This window comes from Chlorocebus sabaeus, chromosome 6 (genome assembly GCF_047675955.1).
Source record: "Chlorocebus sabaeus isolate Y175 chromosome 6, mChlSab1.0.hap1, whole genome shotgun sequence".
Classification (NCBI taxonomy): Eukaryota; Metazoa; Chordata; class Mammalia; order Primates; family Cercopithecidae; genus Chlorocebus; species Chlorocebus sabaeus.
The window spans coordinates 7,700,324-7,718,887 of record NC_132909.1 but is presented as its reverse complement, the minus strand read 5'-3'; the positions used below and the strand labels follow the sequence as shown (position 1 = coordinate 7,718,887).

At 53.4% G+C, this 18,564-nt stretch overlaps 1 protein-coding gene across 2 annotated transcripts; it reads left to right on the top strand.

The window, feature by feature from the left end:
* Window positions 1–11,650: 11,650 nt before the first annotated feature.
* On the top strand, window positions 11,651–18,483 carry NR1H2 (nuclear receptor subfamily 1 group H member 2). Of its 2 annotated transcripts, XM_007997643.3 has the most exons (10): window positions 11,651–11,796; window positions 11,939–12,046; window positions 12,813–12,874; window positions 12,962–13,099; window positions 13,392–13,682; window positions 13,766–14,043; window positions 14,249–14,428; window positions 15,017–15,116; window positions 17,489–17,697; window positions 17,970–18,483. In XM_007997643.3, the coding sequence occupies exons 3-10, from the start codon at window positions 12,832–12,834 to the stop codon at window positions 18,114–18,116; spliced, it is 1,386 nt and encodes a 461-aa protein (XP_007995834.1). In that variant the 5' UTR covers window positions 11,651–11,796; window positions 11,939–12,046; window positions 12,813–12,831; the 3' UTR covers window positions 18,117–18,483. The 2 variants fall into 2 exon arrangements, with proteins under 2 accessions (XP_007995834.1, XP_007995835.1); XM_007997644.3 differs by lacking the exon at window positions 11,651–11,796 and having other exon boundaries at window positions 11,971–12,046; window positions 13,012–13,099.
* The last annotated feature ends 81 nt before the right edge of the window (window positions 18,484–18,564 follow it).

Genomic DNA, 18,564 nt, shown 5'->3' with positions numbered 1-18,564 from the left:
CTGAGACCGGAGAATCACTTGAACCGGAGAGAAAGCGGTTGCAGCAAGCTGAGATTGCGCCATTGCACTCCAGCCTGAGCAACAGAGCGAGACTGTCTCAGAAAAAAAAACAAACGACAACAACAACAACAAAACATTTCCAGCTTCCCAGAAGGCCCTGTCTCACTGCCTCCCAGCCAGTGTCCTGCAAAAGGAATGAATATCCTGCGACCACAGTTTCATTTTGCCTGTTCTTGAATGTCACATGCCAGGCATCATAGAACTTTTGGGTTCAGTTTTTATCCCTCAATATCCTGTCTCTGCATGTCTCGAAAAGTCAGAGCATACAGATTTACTTAATTTTTCCCCAAAAGATTTTATTATGAAAATTCAGGCCAGGCGTGGTGGCTCATGCCTGTAATCCTAGCACTTTGGGAGGCCAGCGTGGGTAGATCAATAGAGGTCAAGAATCAAGACCAGCCTGGGCAACATGGCAAAACCCCACCTCTACCAAAAATACTAAAAATTAGTCTGGCATGGTGGTGTGCACCTGTGGTCCCAAGTAGTAGAGAGGCTGAGGTGGGAGGTTGCAGTGAGCTGAGATTGTGCCACTGCACTCCAGTGTGGGTGACAGAGTGAGACCCCATCTCAAAAAAAAAAAAAAAGAAAAGAAAAAAAATTCAGACACTCAAACATAAGACAAAGTGGAAATAATTTTACAGTGAACACACATATACCTCCTACCCAGCTTCCACCACTAACATTTGTCTGTGTTTGCTTTATCCTGTTTCTTTTCTTTTCTTTCTTTTTTTTTTTTTTTTTGTCTTTTGAGACAGAGTCTCACTCTGTCGCCCAGGCTGAAGTGCAGTGGCGTGATCTCGGCTCACTGCAACCTCCGCCTCCTGGGTTCAAGCAATTCTCCAGCCTCCGCTGGGATTACAGGCACCTGCCACTATGCCCAGCTAATTTTTCTATTTTTCAGTAGGGACAGGGTTTCACCATGTTGGTCAGGCTGGTCTCGAACTCCTGACCTCAGGCGATCCGCCCACCTCGGCCTCCCAGAGTGCTGAGTCGCAGTTGTGAGCCACTGCGCCTGGCGGATTTATCCTGTTTCAATCCGTCTAGCCTACCCTGTGTCCCGGTGGTTCTCAACTAGGGGCTCTTTTCCCTGCAGGAGACATTTGGCATTGTCTGCGGACATTTTTGTCTCACCTGCTCTGGGGGGTGGGGGTGGTGCTCTGGCATGTAGTGGGGTAGAGGCCAATGATGTTGCTAAGCTTCCTGCCATGCACAAGACAGCCCCCCAACAAAAATTATCCGGCCCCAGGCAGGGCATGGTGGCTCATGCCTGTAATCCCAGGACTTTGAGAGGCCGGGTGGGAGGATGACTTAAGCTCAGGAGTTCAAGACCAGCTTGAGAAACATAGCCAGTACAAACACATGTAAAACTTAGCCAGGCATGGCGGCATGCACCTGTCGTCCCAGCTACTCTGGAAGCTGAGGTGTGGGGATCGCCGGAGCCCAGCAGGTCCAGGATGCACTCCAGCCTCGGTGGCAAAGTGGGAAAAAAAAAATCTGGCCCCAAATGTCACAGTGGCAAGGTTGAGAAACCTTGCTGTATTCATTCCTCAGCCCATCGCATTTTCTTGATTTCAGAATAACCTGCAGACATGAGTATTCTTCAGTGCATATACTTCCACGAGGCCATTCTTTTTTTTTTTTTTTTTTTTTTTTTTTTGAGACGGAGTCTCGCTCTGTCGCCCAGGCTGGAGTGCAGTGGCCGGATCTCTGCTCACTGCAAGCTCCGCCTCCCGGGTTCACGCCATTCTCCTGCCTCAGCCTCCCGAGTAGCTGGGACTACAGGCGCCCGCCACCTCGCCCGGCTAGTTTTTTGTATTTTTTTAGTAGAGACGGGGTTTCACCGGGTTACCCAGGATGGTCTCGATCTCCTGACCTCGTGATCCGCCCGTCTCGGACTCCCAAAGTGCTGGGATTACAGGCTTGAGCCACCGCGCCCGGCCTTTTTTTTTTTTTATTGAGACGGAGTCTCGCTCTGTCGCCCAGGCTGGAGTGCAGTGGCCGGATCTCAACTCACTGCAAGCTCCGCCTCCCGTGTTCACGCCATTCTCCTGCCTCAGCCTCCCGAGTAGCTGGGACAACAGGCGCCCGCCACCACGCCCGGCTAGTTTTTTGTATTTTTTTTTTTTTAGTAGAGACGAGGTTTCACCGTGTTAGCCAGGATGGTCTTGATCTCCTCACCTCATGATCCACCCGTCTCGGCCTCCCAAAGTGCGGGGATTACAGGCTTGAGCCACCGCACCTGGCCTTTTTTTTTTCTTTTGAGAGGGAGTCTTGCTTTGTCACCCAGGCTGGAGTGCAGTGGCGCGATCTTGGCTCACTGCAACCTCCACCTCTCAGATTCAAACGATTCTTCTGTCTCAGCCTCCCGAGTAGCTGGGACTACAGGCGCACCACCATGCCTGGCTAAAGCCCATTCTTTTCTTTTTTTTGAGATGGAGTTTCGCTCTTGTCTTTTCACCCAGGCTGGAGTGCAATGGCGCAATCTCTGCTCACCGCAACCTCTGCCTCTTGGGTTCAAGTGATTCTCCTGCCTCAGCCTCCCAAGTAGCTGGGATTACAGGCATGCGGCACCACAACCAGTTGATTTTGTATTTTTAGTAGAGACGGGGTTTCTCCATATTGGTCAGGCTGGTCTCGAACTCCGGACCTCAGGTGATCCGCCCACCTTGGCCTCCCAAAGTGCTGGGATTACAAGCATGAACCACCATGCCCGGCCAAGCCCATTCTTTTAAATAGCTACATAGTATTTGAGAGTATTAATGTAACACTACAACACCACTTCCATAACTGATTCTCTGCATAGATTGTTTTCCCCCTTTTAATGTAATAAACAATGCAGTAATATCTTTATAGATATTTTCTGCACATCTATTTCATAGCATCTGTATTAGTCCATTTTGCATTGCAATAAAGGAACACTGAAGGCGGGGTAATTTCTAAAGAAACGGTGGCCGGGTGCAGTGGCTCACACCTGTAATCCCAGCACTTTGGGAGGCCAAGACGGGCGGATCGCTTGAGGTCAGGAGTTGAAAACCAGCCTGGCCAACATGGTGAAACCCTGTCTTTACTAAAAACACGCAAAAAAAAATTAGCCGAGCGTGATGGCAGGCGCCCGTAATCCCAGCTACTCGGGAGACTGAGGCAGGAGAATTGCTTGAACCTGGGAGGCAGAAGTTGCAGTGAGCCGAGATCGCGCTGCTACAGTCCAGCCTGGGCGACAGAGCAAGACTCCATCTCAAAAAAAAAGAAAAGAAAGGCTAGGTGTGGTGGGGGTGCGTTTGGGAGGCGGGGGTGTCATCCCAGCCCTTCGGAAGGCTGAGGCAGGAGGATCGCTTGAGCCTGGGAGTTGCAGACCAGCCTGGCCAACAAAGGGAGACCCTGTCTGTACAAAAAAAAATTTTAATTATCTGGGCGTAATGGCACACTCCTGTAGTCCCAGCTACTGGGGAAGGTGAGGCAGGAGGATCACCTGAGCTCAGGAGGCTGAAGCTGCAGTGAGCCGTCATCACGTGACTGCACTCCATCCCGGGCGACAGAGTGAGACACTGTCTCAATAGAAATAAATAAATGCAAAAATAATGGTAAAGATCCACTTTGTGCACTCCTTGCTCTGGGGGATTTTCCTGAAACAGTCGACCGTGTCTCTGATAACTGTCACCACCCACTTTGTTTTCTCAGTCAGAGCACTCGATCTGGGTGGGCCCCTTCAACTCGCCCCCCACGCTTTCCGTCTGCAGCACCCCATCCAACTTCACCCAAAGCGCCCTTAAGTAGTTTCTGAGAGGCCGTGCCTGCAAATTCCCAATTGGCCACAAGGTGGAGGTGTGGGCCTATTTTCCCAGCCAAGATTCCCCAGCCGCCACACCTGTTTTTAGAGCGGGACTCCTGGAACACCAGGCTCTTTCCAGCTTCCCTGCTTCTGCCCCGGGGCTTCCCACCGCCTGGAATGCCGACTTGCTCGCTCTCTGCACCCCACGGGAAAAGGAGCAGTACAGAGGCTTCCTCCCTGACTCCCCTGCCCGAGGTTACTGGGACATCTCCTGCCGAACACGGCCTGGCCAATGGGACCTGGATCTCCCCATGTCTCGTCTCTCCGGGGGTTGTGACCGGGTCGGCCTCCACCATCAGAGGAGCACAGTCTCCAGAATCGCCCAACACAATCTTTCCTGAAGCCCTTCAGGAGGTGATTAGGTAAAGGATTGCCAGATTTTTAAACCCGTCATTTTATTTACTAACTAACCTTGTAATAAAGGAATTATCGCCCACATTTTACGGGGTTGAGGGGGTGCTGCGGTGCAGAAAGGTTAAAAGGAGGCAGCCCAGGTGCACTTGGAGGGGAACTGAACCTGGTTCTTGAAGCTGCAGACACCAAGAAGTCAGCCCAGATGCCTCGCATTGTCTCTGCCAGGATTACTTTTGCCCCTGTTCCATTGGCGGGAATCTGTCACGTGGTTGCTCCTGGCTGCAAGGTCGACCGGGAAATGTAGTCCAGTTATGTGTCTAAGAGTAAGGGACACTTTGTGTGATTCTCAGCCACTCTGGGCCACATCTGACCCCACAGGGTCTCAAATTCGGACCTGCGTTCCCTCTATGATCTTATATCGCACTTTCCCGAGGTCTCGCATTAGTGTTTTTTTTTTTTTTTTTTCTTTTTCCCTTGAGGCAGAGTCTCACTCTGTCGTCCAGGCTGGAGTGCAGTGGCTGTGATCTCGGCTCACTGCAACCTGCATCCCCTGGGTTCAAGCGATTCTCCTGCCAATTTTTGTATTTTTAGTAGAGACGGGGTTTCGCCATGTTGGCCAGGCTGGTCTCAAACTCCTGACCTCAGGTGATCTGCCCGCCTCAGCCTCCCAAAGTTCTGGGATTACAGGCGTCAGCCACCGCACCTGGCCTACTCAAAATGTTAAACACAGGCTGGGCATGGTGGCTCATGCATGTCGTCCCAGCACGTTGGCAGACTGAGGTGGGAGGATTGCTTGAGCCCAGGAGTTCCAGACCAGCCTGGGCAACACAGTGAGTCCGTTTCTATTAAAGAATTAGCCGGCTTGCTAGCGCATACTGGTAGTCCCAGTTACTCTGGAGACTGAGGTGGGAAGATCACTCGAGCCCAGGAGGTCAAGGCTGCAATGACCTGTGACCACACCACTCCACTCCAGCCTGGGTCGCAGAGTGAGACACTGTCTCAAAACAAAAGTTAAACATAGAGTTACTGCATGACCTAGCAATCCTACTCCAAGGTGAAATGAGAACATATGTTTACACAAAAACTTGTACATGAATGTTCATAGCAGCATTGCAGCCAGGAATAGAAACATCCCACCTGTCCATTAACTACCGAATGGGTAAGTACAAGGTGGTATATCCGTATCATGGACTATCACTGTGTCATAAACAGAAATGAAATACTGATACATTCTACAATGTAGATGAACCTAGAAAACTTTATGCCAAGTGAGAGATGCCAGTCACAAAGAGCCACATATTCCAAGAATTCATTTATAAGAAATGTCCAGAATAGGAAAATTCCATAAAGTCATACAATTTTTTTTTTTTGAAACAGAGTCTTGCTTTGTCGCCCAGGCTGCAGTGCAGTGGTGCCATTATGGCTCACTGCAACCTCAGCCTCCTGGGCACAAGTGATCCTCCCATCTTAGCCTCCTGAGTAGCTGTGCCTAGAGGCATTTGCTACCACGCATAGCTTAGTTTTTGATTTTTTGTAGAGACGGGGGTAGGGGGGGTTTCCCTATGTTGCCCAGATTGGTCTCAAACTCCTGGGCTCAAACAATCCTTCAGCATCGGCCTCCCAAAGTGCTGGGATTACAGGCATGAGCCACCTCGCTCAGCCAGACATAGATTAATTGCTGCCTCAAGCTAGAGAAAAAGGGTGGAAGAATTGGGTATAACTGTTCTTTGTTTGTCTGAGACGGAGTCTCGCTTATCGCCAGGCTGGAGTGCAGTGGCGCGATCTGGGCTCACTGCAACCTCCGCCTCCCGGGTTCAAGCGATTCTCCTGCCTCAGCCTTCTGAGTAGCTGGGATTACAGGCACCCGCCACCATACTCGGCTAAGTTTTGTATTTTTAGTAGAGATGGGGTTTCACAGTGTAAGCCAGGATGTTCTCAATCTCTTGACCTCGTGATCCGCCCACCTCAGCCTCCCAAAGTGCTGGGATTACAGGCGTGAGCCACCGTGTCCAGTGGGTATATCTGCTTATGGGAATGGGGTTTCTTTGTGGAGTGACCAAATGTTCTAAAATTGGCTGTGGTGGTGGTTGCACAACCCTGTGAACATGCTAAAAACTATTCAGTTGTACTTTAAAGTGGTAAATTGGTATGTGAACCAAATCTCAATACAGCTATTATCAAAAAAATTAGAGGATATTGGCCGGGTGCGGTGGCTCACACGGGTGGATCTGGCCGCTGCACTCCAGACTGGGCGACAAAGCAAGACTTTGTCTCAAAAAAAAAAAAAAAAAAAAAAAAAAAATTAGAGAATATTGGATTACTTACAAATGAAAACCTTGGTCTACAACTACATTCAAACAACAAAACTGCCAGTGACCGAATGCTTCTGTATGGCACGCACTGCGCTTCCGGGATCCTCACACCCTTCATAAGAAATAAGAACAAGAGGCCGGGCACGGCAGCTCACGCCTGTAATCCCTGCATTTTGGGAGGCTGAGGCGGGTGAATCACCTGAGGTCAGGAGTTGGACACCAGCCTGGCCAACATGATGAAACCCTGTCTCTATTAAAAATACAAAAACATTAGCTGGGCGTGGTGGCGGGTGCCTGTAGTCCTAGCTACTCAGGAGGCTGAGGCAGGAGAATTGCTTGAACCCAGCAGGCAGAGGTTGCAGTGAGACGAGATCACGCCACTGTACTAAACTCCGTCTCAAATAAATAAATCAATAAGAACAAAGCCAGGCGTGGTGGCTCATGCCTGTAATCCCAGCACTTTGGGAGGCCGAGGCAGGTGGATCACCTGATGTCAGGAGTTTGAGACCAGCCTGCCCAACACTGTGAAACCCTGTCTCTACTAAAAACACAAAAATTAAGCACGCAAGGTGGCACACACCGTGATCCCAGCTACTCAGGAGGCTGAGGCAGGAGAGTAACTTGAACCCGGGAGGCAGAAGTTGCAGTAAGCCAAGATTTGGTCACTGCAGTCTAGCCTGGGTGACAAGAGCGAAACTCAAAGAAAAAAGGAAGAATGATTTCTCCTATTTTACCAGTAGATCAACCGAGACTGAGTGCTATGTGACTTACCTCAAAAGTGTTGTAATTCCTCTTCAGCCTATGTCAGGACTCTTGCACTTTTCTAACAGTGGAAACTTAGAAACAACTTTAACATCTACAAGAATCAATACAGGCTGGATGCGAGGCTCACGCCTGTAATCCTGGCACTTTGGGAGGCCAAGGCAGGCAGATCGCCTGAGTCCATGAGTTCAAGAACAGCCTAGGCAACATGGTGAAACCTCATCTCTACCAAAAATATAAAAACTTAGCTGGGTGTGGTGGCTCATGCCTGCGGTCCTAGGTACTCTGGAGGCTGAGGTGGGAGGATCACCTAAGCCCAGGCAGTCAAGGCTGCAGTGAGCCAAGATGGTACCACGGCACTCCAGCCTGGGTGACAGTGAGATCTTATCTCAAAAAAAAAAAAAAAAAGTATAAATATAGTTCCACCATATCAGGCACCTCATTTGAAACCCACCCTGTTTATGCTTTTACCTCATTTAGTCATAAGAGTAAGGCGACAAGGTCAGTACTCTTGATACAGGTGGGCTAGGGGAAGTCCCCATACGCCGGTGTGGGACCTCCACCCCAGCCAATGTCCAGGCTCTTGACACCATCTCAGGAAGGAACTAAAGGACAAGTAGGAAAATACTGTAAGTACAAAGAAGTATTGCGAAGTGAAAAGTACACACTCAACACAGGGAAGTGAAGGTGGACTGGAGACAGAGTCTCCTGCAGGGGGTTTGGGGCTGCTACCTTTATGGATTTCTTTTTTTTTTTTTTTGAAACAGTCTCGCTCTGTCGCCAGGCTGGAGTGCAATGGCACGATCTCAGTTCACTGCAACCTCTGCCTCACAGGTTCCAGCAATGCTCCTGCCTCAGCCTCCTGAGTGGCCGGGACTGTAGGCATGCACTATGGGTTTCTTTAATCAAGGAGTGGAATATTCATGAAGATTCCTAGAAAAAGGAGATTTTGAGAACTGTGGTGCGACCCAGTTTTAAACCAACTATGGGTGTTCCTGTAACTGTCCTGGTGCTGGTGGGTGTGTGTTAATGTTAATGAGCATATAATGAGGTCCTAGGTGAGACCTAGATCATATGTAGGGCCTTGTTGGATCCAGCGTGTCTTAGCCAGGTTGGTCCGCACCTAGGGTTTTCAAGAGTCTTATGAGCCCCTACCTGCTGCAACTATTTCAACAGTTTCCTTTTGCTAGTCACATGAAACTGTTGCCTGGAATTTTCTATTCTCCCGTAACCAGCCTGTGTTACTCCTGTCTCACATTTTTTTTTTTTTTTTTTTTTTTTTTTTTTTTTTTGAGATAGAGTCTCACTCTGTTGTTAGGCTGGAGTGCAGTTGCAGTGGTGTGATCTCAGCTCACTGCAACCTCCGACTCCTTGGTTCAAGCGATTCTCCTGCCTCAGCCTCCCAAGTAGCTGGGACTACAGGCACCTGCCACCACACCCGGCTAATTTTTGTATTTTTAGTTGAGACGGGGTTTCACCATGTTGACCAGGACGGTCTCAATCTCTTGACCTCGTGATCTGCCCACCTCGGCCTCCCAAAGTGCTGGGATTACAGGTGTGAGCCACTGCGCCTGGCCTCCTGTCTTTTATTTTATTTTATTTGTACTTGTGTTTTTATTTTTATGATGCAGTTTCACTCCTGTTGCCCAGGGTAGGGTGCAAGTGCACGATCTTGGCTCACCGCAACCTCTGCCTCCCAGGTTCAATTCTCCTGCCTCAGCCTCCCGAGTAGCTGGGATTATAGGTGCCCGCCACCACGCCCGGTTAATTTTATATTTTTAGTAGAGATGGGCTTTCACCAAGTTGGTCAGGCTAGTCTTGAACTCCTGATCTCAGGTGATCCACCCGCCTTGGCCTCCCAAAGTGCTGGGATTACAGGCATGAGCCACCACGACCAGCTGTCTCACTCCTGTTTGCAATTTACAGGCAAGGAAACTGAGGCGCGGGGAGGTTAAGGAACTGGGCTCAGTGTTACACAGGAAGGAAGTGACAGAGACGCCAGGTTCTGCCGTCTCCAATGCTCATGTTAACCACTTGTTTCGCTTCTAACATCCCTGGGTGGAAAATTCCACAATCTCAAAGGATGGGCCTGAGTAGACAAAATAAGTTACAAAAGAACATGGATCACATAGTCCCATTTCTTTTTTTTTTTTTTTTAAAGGCATACACATATATCAGAGGCATTCCAACCACAGAGATTCCGTCTTGAATAGGAGCTGGGTAAAATAAGGCTGAGACCTACTGGGCGGCATTCCCAGGAGGTTAAGGCATTCTTAGTCACAGGATGGGATAGGAGGTTGGCACAAGATACGAGTCACAAAGAGCTTGCTGATAAAATAGCATATGCACTAAAGAAGCCAGCCAAATCCCAGCAAAACCAAGATGGCGATGAGAGTGACCTCTAGCCATCCTCATGGCCCCATTATACACTAATTATAATGCATTAGCATGCTAAAAGTCACACCCACCAACACGATGACAGCTTACAAATGCCATGGCAACATCATGAAGTTCCCCTATATGGTCTAAAAGGGGAAGGAACCCTCAGTTCTGAGAATTGCCTACCCCTTTCCTGGAAAACTCATGAATAATCTACCCCTTGTTTAGCATATAATCAAGAAATAACTGTAAGTATAATCACAATGAACAGCCCAAGCCGCTGCTCTACCTGGAGGAGCCATTCTTTTATTCCTTTACTTTATTTTTATTGTATTTTATTATTATTATTATTTTATTTTTTGAGACAGTGTCTTGCTTTGTCGCCCAGGCTGGAGTGCAGTGGCGGGATCTCGGCTCACTGGAAGCTCCGCCTCCCGGGTTCATGCCATTCTCCTGCCTCAGCCTCCCAGGACTACAGGCACTCGCGGCCATGCCTGGCTATTTTTTTTTTTTTTCCAACAGATACGGTGTTTCACCGTGTTAGCCAGGATGGTCTCGATCTCCCGACCTCGTGATCCACCCGCCTTGGCCTCCCAGAGTGCTGGGATTACAGGTGTGAGCCACCGCGCCCGGCCAATTTTATTTTTGAGACTGAGTTTCGCTCTTGTTGCCCAGGCTGGAGTGCAGTGGCGCAATCTGGGCTCACCGCAACCTCCACCTCCACCTCCCGGGTTCAAGCGATTCTCCTGTCTCAGCCTCTCCCGAGTAGCTGGGATTACAGGCGCTCGCCACCACGCCCGGCTAATTTTGTATTTTTAGTAGAGACGAGGTTTTTCTATGTTGGTCAGGCTGGTCTCAAACTCCCAACCTCAGGTGATCCGCCCACCTCGGCCTCCCAAAGTGCTGGGATTACAGGCGTTTGAGCCACTGTGCCCGGTCTGAGACTGAGCTTTTTTAATTCTTCCAATCACCAAGTTATTGAAACCATTTTTGCAAAAATTTTAACAATGAGAAAATTCTGACATCTCAAATCTGGCCGGGCACAGCGGCTCACGCCTGTAATCCCAACACTTTGGGAGACCGAGGCAGGTGGATCACCTGAGGTCAGGAGTTCAATACCAGCCTGGCAAACATGGTGAAACCCCATCTCTACTAAAAATAGAAAAATCAGCCGGCCATGGTGGCGGGCGCCTGTAATCCCAGCTACAAGTGAGACTGAGGCAGGAGAATCGCTTGAACCCAGGAGGCGGAGGTTGCAGTTAGCTGACATTGCGGCACTGCACTCCAGCCTGGGCAACAGAGCGAGACTCCATCTCAAAAAAAAAAAAAGTAAAAATAAGCCGGGCGCCGTGGCTCACGCCTGTAATCCCAGCACTTTGGGGAACCGAGGCGGGTGGATTTGAGGTCAGGAGTTCGAAACCGGCCTCGCTAACGTGGTGAAACCCCGTCTCTACTAAAAATACAAGAAAACGAGCCGGGCATGGTGGTACATGCCTGTAATCCCAGCTACTTGGGAGGCTGAGGCACGAGAATCTCTTGAACCCAGGAGGCGGAGGCTGCAGTGAGCTGAGATTGCACCACTGCATTCCAGCCTGGGGTGACAGAGTGAGACCTCTCCAAATAAATAAATAAGAATAAAATAAAACCAACAAGCAGCAGGAGTCCAAAATCAGAAAACAAAGCGCAAACGTGCCTTAAATCAGTCATGTGCGACAAGCAGCTATAGTTAGGGTTTGGCCGCTGGCTCAGAGAAGCGCATCAGTGAGCTAAAGCCACAAAGCGCGGGGCTGGAGGTTTGGCTCCCAGTTTCCCCTCTCATCCAAGAAGCGAGGAAATGGGTTCGGAACTCTTCTGCCAAGTCCCAGTAGATCTACCCGGTAAACTTCCGGTGTTTCCGACTTCCGTGCGGGGCAGCAGCTTCGGCTGGTCCTAAGCGGGCCGGAAGTTCGTCAACATTCACGCTCCGCCTCTTTTCCGGACGTGACGCAAGGGCGGGGTTGCCGGAAGAAGTGGCGAAGTTACTTTTGAGGGTATTCGAGTAGCGGCGGTGTGTCAGGGGCTAAAGAGGAGGACGAAGAGAAACGGAGCAAGGGGACCCAGGCAGGTGCACCCGAGAGTGGGGAGACGCGGGAGGAGCCCCGAACCCAGGGCTTCTCGGCGCTCCCCGCTTACTCTGCTCAGCCCCCTTCTCTCCTTCCATTTCCTCCCCTCCGTAACTCGCGCCTCCCGCGGCTGTTTCCAGGGCAACAGGAGTAGTTCACTCCGCGAGAGGCCGTCCACGAGACCCCCGCGCGCAGCCATGAGCCCCGCCCCCCGCTGGTGCTCGGAGAGGGGCGGGACCTGGAGCGAGGTGCGGGGGTGGAGCATGAATGGAGGAGGTGGGGGCGGGGCATAATGAGAGGAGATGGGGCGGGACCTGGAAGCGCGGTGCGGGGGCGGGGCATGAAGGGAGGAGGCGGGGCTGGGGGCGGGGCATGATGGGAGGAGATGTGGCGGGGCCTAGAGCGAGGTTGTGGGGGTGCAGCGGGAAGGGAGGAGGCGGGTTGGGGGCGGGGCATGATGGGAGGAGATGGGGCGGGACCTGGAGCGAGGTTGTAGGGATGAGGCTTGGAGGGAGGGATGCTTATGGAGCGGGGCAAGGTGTTGGGAGGCCCATGATGGGGGACTGTAGGGGCTGAACCTGGAAGGTTGAAGGCGGAGCATAATAGAAGGAGGTGGGGTCAGAATGAGAAATTGGGATGCTTGGGGCAGAAGTGAGGCAGTCTTATGAAGAGGAGGTTGGGGGGAAACTACATGGGATGGAGACCGTGAAGGCAGAGCATAATTAAAGGAGAATGGGCCCTACCTAGAAAGAGCAGGTGGATTGGACCTGAGGGGGTGGGGCCTAGAGCAGGGGCGGGGCTTAAGACCAAGCTGAAGGCTAGCCTGGAACAGAAGGGGGCGGGTCCTGTTAGAAGGATGGGGAGGGTTTGTAGGCCAGCAGGAACCAGGGTTGTGGCTGAGAGTAGGGTCTCTGGAGAGATGGAAGTAAAAGTGGAAGCCCTGTCAGGACCTGTAACTGACCTAACCCAACCCTTCTTAGCCCCACAAGGCTCTCAATCCCCTGTATTTTACAGGCTGCTCCGTGACCCCACCATGTCCTCTCCCACCACAAGTTCCCTGGATACCCCCCTGCTTGGTGAGTGACTCTCTTCCCCACCCAACCCTTATCACACACTAGCAGAAGCTCACTGTACTACCCCTCCCGGATTCCACCCTCTTCCAGGAAATGGCCCCCCTCAGCCTGGCGCCCCTTCTTCTTCACCCACTGTAAAGGAGGAGGGTCCAGAGCCGTGGCCTGGGGGTCCGGACCCTGATGTCCCAGGCACTGATGAGGCCGGCTCAGCCTGCAGCGTGGACTGGGGTGAGACAGGACCCAGAGACAGGGCTCTGGAGTTGACACGGGGGCTTGGGGAGGGGTTTAGGAAGGGAAAAAGAAATGGAGATGGGAATGGGAGGCCCCTGATCTTTGCTTTTTGTTCTCGCTTTCTCCTTGATATATACATCTTTCTAAATTGCAATTTCCCTGAATGTGAGCAGCACCTCCTCTCTCCCTCCATCCTCTGGCGCTTTGCCTGGGGATCTCCTGTGGGCCCATCCTTCTGGTTCCCGTTTCTCCCTGTGGCTCTCTCATGGCCTCTGCCTACCCATCCCAGTCATCCCAGATCCTGAAGAGGAGCCAGAGCGCAAGCGAAAGAAGGGCCCAGCCCCGAAGATGCTGGGCCACGAGCTTTGCCGCGTCTGCGGGGACAAGGCCTCCGGCTTCCACTACAATGTGCTTAGCTGCGAAGGCTGCAAGGGCTTCTTCCGGCGCAGTGTGGTCCGTGGCGGAGCCCGGCGCTATGCCTGCCGGGGCGGTGGAACCTGCCAGATGGACGCTTTCATGCGGCGCAAGTGCCAGCAGTGCCGGCTGCGCAAGTGCAAGGAGGCAGGGATGAGGGAGCAGTGTGAGTGCAGTGGGAGGGGGCGGTGCCGGCCTGGCCCATTGGCCCAGCCCTGGGGTTCTGCTGAGGCCTGCATCCCCCTACAGGCGTCCTCTCTGAAGAACAGATCCGGAAGAAGAAGATTCGGAAGCAGCAGCAGCAGCAGTCACAGTCGCAGTCGCAGTCGCCCGCGGGGCCGCAGGGCAGCAGCAGCTCAGCCTCTGGGCCTGGGGCATCCCCTGGTGGATCTGAGGCAGGCAGCCAGGGCTCCGGGGAAGGCGAGGGTGTCCAGTTAACAGCGGCTCAAGAACTAATGATCCAGCAGTTGGTGGCAGCCCAGCTGCAGTGCAACAAACGCTCCTTCTCCGACCAGCCCAAAGTCACGGTACTGCCCCCTCCACAACCTTGAGTGTGATGGTCCCACTCGGGTAGAGCCGGCTGGGCCATTGCCCAGGGTGTGGGAGAATGAGGCTCTAGAGGGCAGGGGCTTTGGGAGGAGGGTCCCCTAGGGTGCAGGCTTGGCCTCAAGGTGGCCGCCCCAACTTAGGCTCACAAAGACCTGGGAGTGACCCTGGTCTCCTGTGTCCCAGCCCTGGCCCCTGGGCGCAGACCCCCAGTCCCGAGATGCCCGCCAGCAGCGCTTTGCCCACTTCACGGAGCTGGCCATCATCTCAGTCCAGGAGATCGTGGACTTTGCCAAGCAAGTGCCTGGTTTCCTGCAGCTGGGCCGGGAGGACCAGATCGCCCTCCTGAAGGCGTCCACCATCGAGGTAATGGTCCATCTGCCCACAGGAAACCCCAGAGATAGCTCCAGGACAGATGCTGGGAGCAGAGTTTAAGCAAGACCAGTCCTTGCCCTTGTAGGATGACATTTCGTGGCAAATAGAGTCTTCTATGAGCCAAGAAGAAAAAGGAAAAAGGGTCTGAAGCTGAGAAAATTGAGGATCAGGCCAGAGAGGCTATTTTAGAGAAAAGTTGCCAAAAAGGCTTTTCAGAGGAGTTAGCTTTTGAATCAAAGTAGGGATAACATATAAGTATTGAGCGCCTACTGTATGCTAGGCTCTATACCAAGTGTTGGCATATGGCAAAGAACAAAGCAGATCAAACCCCCTGCTCCTATACCTTGTGCCCACCTGGGGAAGGAGTATCCTAAGGAGAGGGGGATGTAACGTGTGCGAAAGCCCAAAGTGAAGAAGGAGCTCGGGCTGTCTCACGTGATGGCTGCACGCTGGTGTGGCTGAGAGAACGGGGGATGAGGGATATTCCTGGTGAGATTAGACCCCCATTTGGGCCAGCAGGGGAGGGACTAGCAGTCGAAGGGTCACAGGGCTTGAGCCCCCTCCCACTGCCACCCTCAGATCATGCTGTTGGAGACAGCCAGGCGCTACAACCACGAGACAGAGTGTATCACCTTCCTGAAGGACTTCACCTATAGCAAGGACGACTTCCACCGCGCAGGTAGGGCCCAGGGGAGGCTTTGGGGAGGCTTGGCCCCCCTGCTAGCTGGAAGACCTGGGGCCAATTCATCCCTGTCAGAGCCTGCTTCTTTTTCTCCAAAGCTGGGGTGAGGGTTGAGCCAAGGTGAGAGCAAGACAAGAGTGTGTATGCCATGCGTGGTGGTGTGTGCCTGTAGGCCCAGCTACTCAGGAGGCTGAGGAGGGAAGATTGCTTGAGGCTGCAGTGAGCTGTGATTGTGCCACAGCACTCCAGCCTAGCGACAGAAGAGACCATGTCTTTATTTTTTTCAAAAAAAAGCATGTATTGGCCAAGCACGGTGACTCACGCCTGTAATCCCAGCACTTTGGGAGGCTGAGGTGGGCGGATCATGAGGTCAGGAGGTCGAGACCATCCTGGCTAACACAGTGAAACCCTGTCTCTACTAAAAATACAAAAAATTAGCCAGGTGTGGGGGCGGACACCTGTAGTGCCAGCTACTTGGGAAGCTGAGGCAAGAGAATGGCTTGAACCCAGGAGGCAGAGGTTGCAGTGAGCCGAGATCGCGCCACTGTACTGTAGCCTGGGCAACAGAGCGAGACCCCGTCTCAAAAAAAAAAAGCATGTATTGTGTGCTGACTCTGTACAGTGGGTTGCAGTGGAAGTTGAGACAGAAGGGCCCTGTTACCATATCAGGCGTCTTGGTGGGCACTAGGGAAAGCATCCCCCCACCCCAAAACCTGGTCTCACCCAAGGGAGGCAGCTTGGAGCTCGGTCCATTGTGAAGCGGGCAGTCTCCCCTACTGTCCAGGAGCACTGCTTCCTGCCCTCTGAGAGCACTGACCTGGGTGTGTCACCTGGGCGGGTGGGCTTCTGGAAGAAGGCCTGGGCAGTAAGAGGCACTGCCTAGGAAGAGGGTGGGAGGCGCGTTGCTAGTGCTGCAGAGCATACACCAGGGCCTCGATTCCTCATCGTCCTGTAATCTGTGTGGGACCTCTCTGCATTTCCCGACATCTGTCTGAGCCCCACCCTCTCCCCTTCCTTTTACCCTGGCCCTTTCACCACCCAAGACGGTCCCAGTAACCCTTTTAGTATGAGCTTAGCAGGGCAGGGCTTTGTGGAAGCGTTTCTGGCAGGGGGGACCGGCGATTGCAAAGGCCCTTAGGTCGGGGAGAGCCAGTGGTTTGGAGGAACTACAGGGAGGCCCAGGCAGCTGGAGCACAAGGAGACGGGGTGGAGAGGTCGGGAATCCCACCCTACCCCTTCCCAGCCCCTCCTCTGCCACCACCCTGGAACACTGCCAGAGTCCCCTTGAGGGGCCCCTGCCTCCACCCCCGCCTGATGGAGCTGCTCACAGGGCAGGCAGAAGGGTCTGTCAGCACTTGAGGCCGCCCACATCCCTCCTACACTCAGAACCCTCCACAGCTCCTGTCTCACTGGGAGAAGAGCTGGAGTCCTCTCTGGCCCACAAAGCCCTCTAGGACCTGGCCTCGCTCACTCTCTGCCCTCAGCTTCCACCCTCTCCCCCTCCTTCAGTCACTCTGGCCTCTTACTGGCACCCGCCTGGCATGCTGTACTTGGGAGTTTCCTTTGCCCAGAACTAGGGGGACCAACTGGGCCTAGTTTGCCCAGAACCTTCACAGTTTTAACACTGAAAGTCCCATGGCCTGGGTAGCCCCCTGTCCCAAGTCCTGGGAACAGCAGACAGTTGGTCACCCTCACAATCCCTCACCTCCTTCGGGTTGGTCACTGCTCCAGCGTCACCCACAGCATGGCCTTCCCTGCCCGCCTTGTGTAAAATAGAACCATGGCTCAGCAGGGCCCTTCGCCCTTCTCTGCACTGCCTGGTTCCATAGAACTCACAGTCTTCTGACTGGCTGGGCCTCTTCCTAATGTGTTTGTCTATGACCTGTACCCTAGACCCTCAAATGTAAGTGCTGGGGCCCGGCACATGGCAGGTACTCGGTGATGTTCCATGAATGAACGAACAAATCAGTCGTGGGAATGAGTTTGGGCTTTACCTGAGCGGTGGAAGCCAGCGCAGGGACCGACACGATGGTTTTAAAAGCTTCCCTTTGCCTTCCTGAAGGGGACAAGGATAGGACCCGGGGAAGCTGCAACCACCACCAGGTGGGAAGGGAGGGTGGTGACAGGATAATAGAAAATACTGAGGAAACATGCACCCTCATTATTCATTCCCTCACTGGGCGGGATGTGTGGCACACCTGCTACGTGCCAGCACTCTCATGGGCACGGGGCACAGGTGGACAGAAATGACAAGAACGCTGTGATTACTGCTGTGTTCCCGGCCCCAGTGACTGTGGGTGGCGCCAGGGGCGAGGCTGTGGGGCCCGGTTTCAGGCTGAGGGAGTCACGTGCTGCCTCCCGCCCCGCAGGCCTGCAGGTGGAGTTCATCAACCCCATCTTCGAGTTCTCGCGGGCCATGCGGCGGCTGGGCCTGGACGACGCTGAGTACGCCCTGCTCATCGCCATCAACATCTTCTCGGCCGACCGGCCCAACGTACAGGAGCCGGGCCGCGTGGAGGCGCTGCAGCAGCCCTACGTGGAGGCGCTGCTGTCCTACACGCGCATCAAGCGGCCGCAGGTAGGGCCCCGCAGCGCCTCTGCGCAGAGCCAACTACGTCCCGCGGCCCACTTGGTCCGTCCAGGCCGGGCTCTGCCTGGCTGCCGCTCCCTCTGGCAGTCTTTCCTCAGGCCCCACCCTGCTGGACTATGAGCCAGGTCTAGTCCAAGCACAGGGTCGGGCCCCACGCTGGCTCCCACGCCTGACCGGGGATGGTCCCTCCTTTCTGTTGGGATGGGCCGCCCAGAGCCTGGCCGGGCAGGAACTCAGTGCCCACCTACCTCCTCCCTCAGGACCAGCTGCGCTTCCCGCGCATGCTCATGAAGCTGGTGAGCCTGCGCACGCTGAGCTCCGTGCACTCGGAGCAGGTCTTCGCCCTGCGGCTACAGGACAAGAAGCTACCGCCTCTGCTGTCGGAGATCTGGGACGTCCACGAGTGAGGGGCCGGCCACCCTCCAACAGATAGACGCCGGCACCCCTTTCTCCTCGGGTGGAAGGGGCCCTGGGCTGAGCCTGTAGACCTCCCAGCCCTCAGCCCTTGGGATGAGCCCCAGTCCGGGTCCAGGAGGCTCCCTCCCTGCCCACCAAGTCTTCCAGAAGGGGTGAAAGGGTTACAGGTCCCGACCGCTGACCCTTCCCGGCTGCCCTCCCTCCCCAGCTTACACCTCAAGCCCAGCACGCAGTGCACCTTGAACAGAGGGAGGGGAGGACCCATGGCTCTCCCCATAGGCCGGGAGACCAGGGGCCTTCCTCTTCCTCTGCTCCTTTTATTTAATAAAAACTAAAAACAAAAACAGGAAAATAAAATTATGAATACAATCCAGCCCAGAGCTGGAGTGCAAGATGGAGAGGGCGTGGGCTTCTAGGGACCTCAGTGACACCGGGTCC